Source organism: Gavialis gangeticus, unplaced genomic scaffold (assembly GCF_001723915.1).
Source record: "Gavialis gangeticus isolate Ggan-Ray unplaced genomic scaffold, GavGan_comp1, whole genome shotgun sequence".
Lineage (NCBI taxonomy): Eukaryota > Metazoa > Chordata > Crocodylia > Gavialidae > Gavialis > Gavialis gangeticus.
The window spans coordinates 35,311,526-35,312,986 of record NW_017729031.1 but is presented as its reverse complement, the minus strand read 5'-3'; the positions used below and the strand labels follow the sequence as shown (position 1 = coordinate 35,312,986).

Here is a 1,461-nt window from a genome sequence, read left to right as displayed (position 1 = left end):
AATAATTTTTTTTTTTTTTTTTTTTTTTTTTTTTTTTTTTGTTCTCCAGAGGTGGATGGATCCAAACAAGCCAATTAGGAAGCAATTAAAAAGTGAGTCCATGTATTTAGTTGGTCAATTGCAAATATGATTTTTATTAAAGTTTTTTTTAAATAATTGATTAATTAGAAATTCTTTTCTTGTTCTAGGAGGATCTCCTTACAGTTTGAACTTTAGAGTCAAATTTTTTGTAAGTGACCCTAACAAGCTTCAAGAAGAATACACGAGGTAGGTAATTTATGATTGAAAAACCCTCCTAGAATGTTTAGAAGTAGAAATAAGCATTTATGTAAAACTTATAACTTTGAAAGCACAACGTATTGCAGTTTCTTCCTTAAAACCTGTTTTATAAGTTTCTCTTGTTATGTGTTTAATATTTTTCCATAGCTTATAGTGAAAATTTTCACATCCACAAAAAGCACATAAATGCATATAAAAAAGCCTTTGAATGCATGGTTTATAAATGAAATGAGTATATGCAACATATACAATAATTACATGAAGAAAACATTCCTAAATAGAAATAGGAAACAGGAAAATGAGGAACAGAAGGGGGGAGGGGGAGGAAAACAGCTCCATTGCTCTACTCATCCACAGGTAAATATTAATTTATACTTTCACTTTGTCTCATCCATTTGGGGGAGAAAAAAACCCCTCCAAGTCTTTGAAATTCAGTAAAGTTTTTTTCATTTTTTTTTTCCTGTTCCTTCCATGCAAGGAGCAAAGTCTTCTACTTTCCTTTCGCTGGCCTAACAATGACCGCATACATTGATTCAGTTTCTCCTGGGATATCAATGCTGTACGTTGCTAACCAACAACTTTCTAAGATGAGACCTTTTTGGCAGTGTATCATTTAGCATGTAAGGAAGACAGAAGTGTTTATAAATACAATCCTAATTTTCATGGGACCAATGAACGTGGACAGCAAAGGGTCTATTTTTGCTGTTTGCTTCTCTCCTTATGCTAAAATAGGTGGTGACTAGCAAATATCATTTTATATGTAATCCAATTTCTAGCCAAAATGTTTTTTAACTTAATGAGCCCCATCTTCATTGCTCCTATTATTTAAGGAGTGCATGCATTGTGTAAGCTTTTTTAGATATATATCGCTAAACTTTCCATAATTTCCTATTCTATCCAACAGTATTGAAAAGTTTTGTGCCCTAAACTAGACCCTTTTTAGCTAATAACTAAATACCTTCACTGTACACAGAACACACTGAACAGAGAATGAGCTCAGCTTTATCATGACGACTTATAAGTACAACAGGCCATCCTTATTAGACCTTTCACAAGAAGACTTTTAATCTCTGTACAGATTAAATTTTTGCCCTTAATCGGTTTTGCAGTCATAAGAACTCAATGGAAATAATCAGTCTACTAGAACCTGAACCTGTTCAGCCTCCACAAGAGAAGGCTGAA

General features: G+C 32.9%; 1 protein-coding gene across 2 annotated transcripts in view; it reads left to right on the top strand.

Annotated features, from left to right (window-relative positions):
* Positions 1-1,461, top strand: part of PTPN4 (protein tyrosine phosphatase, non-receptor type 4) — a 179,377-nt gene that overhangs the window by 58,324 nt on the left and 119,592 nt on the right. For both annotated transcript variants that reach the window (XR_002098532.1, XM_019522616.1), the window contains exons 3-4: positions 50-92; positions 189-267. Coding sequence is in view for 1 of the 2 variants with exons in the window: in XM_019522616.1 (XP_019378161.1) it covers positions 50-92; positions 189-267 (122 nt within the window). In the remaining variant the exon portion in view is untranslated. The remainder of the gene's footprint in view (positions 1-49; positions 93-188; positions 268-1,461) is intronic.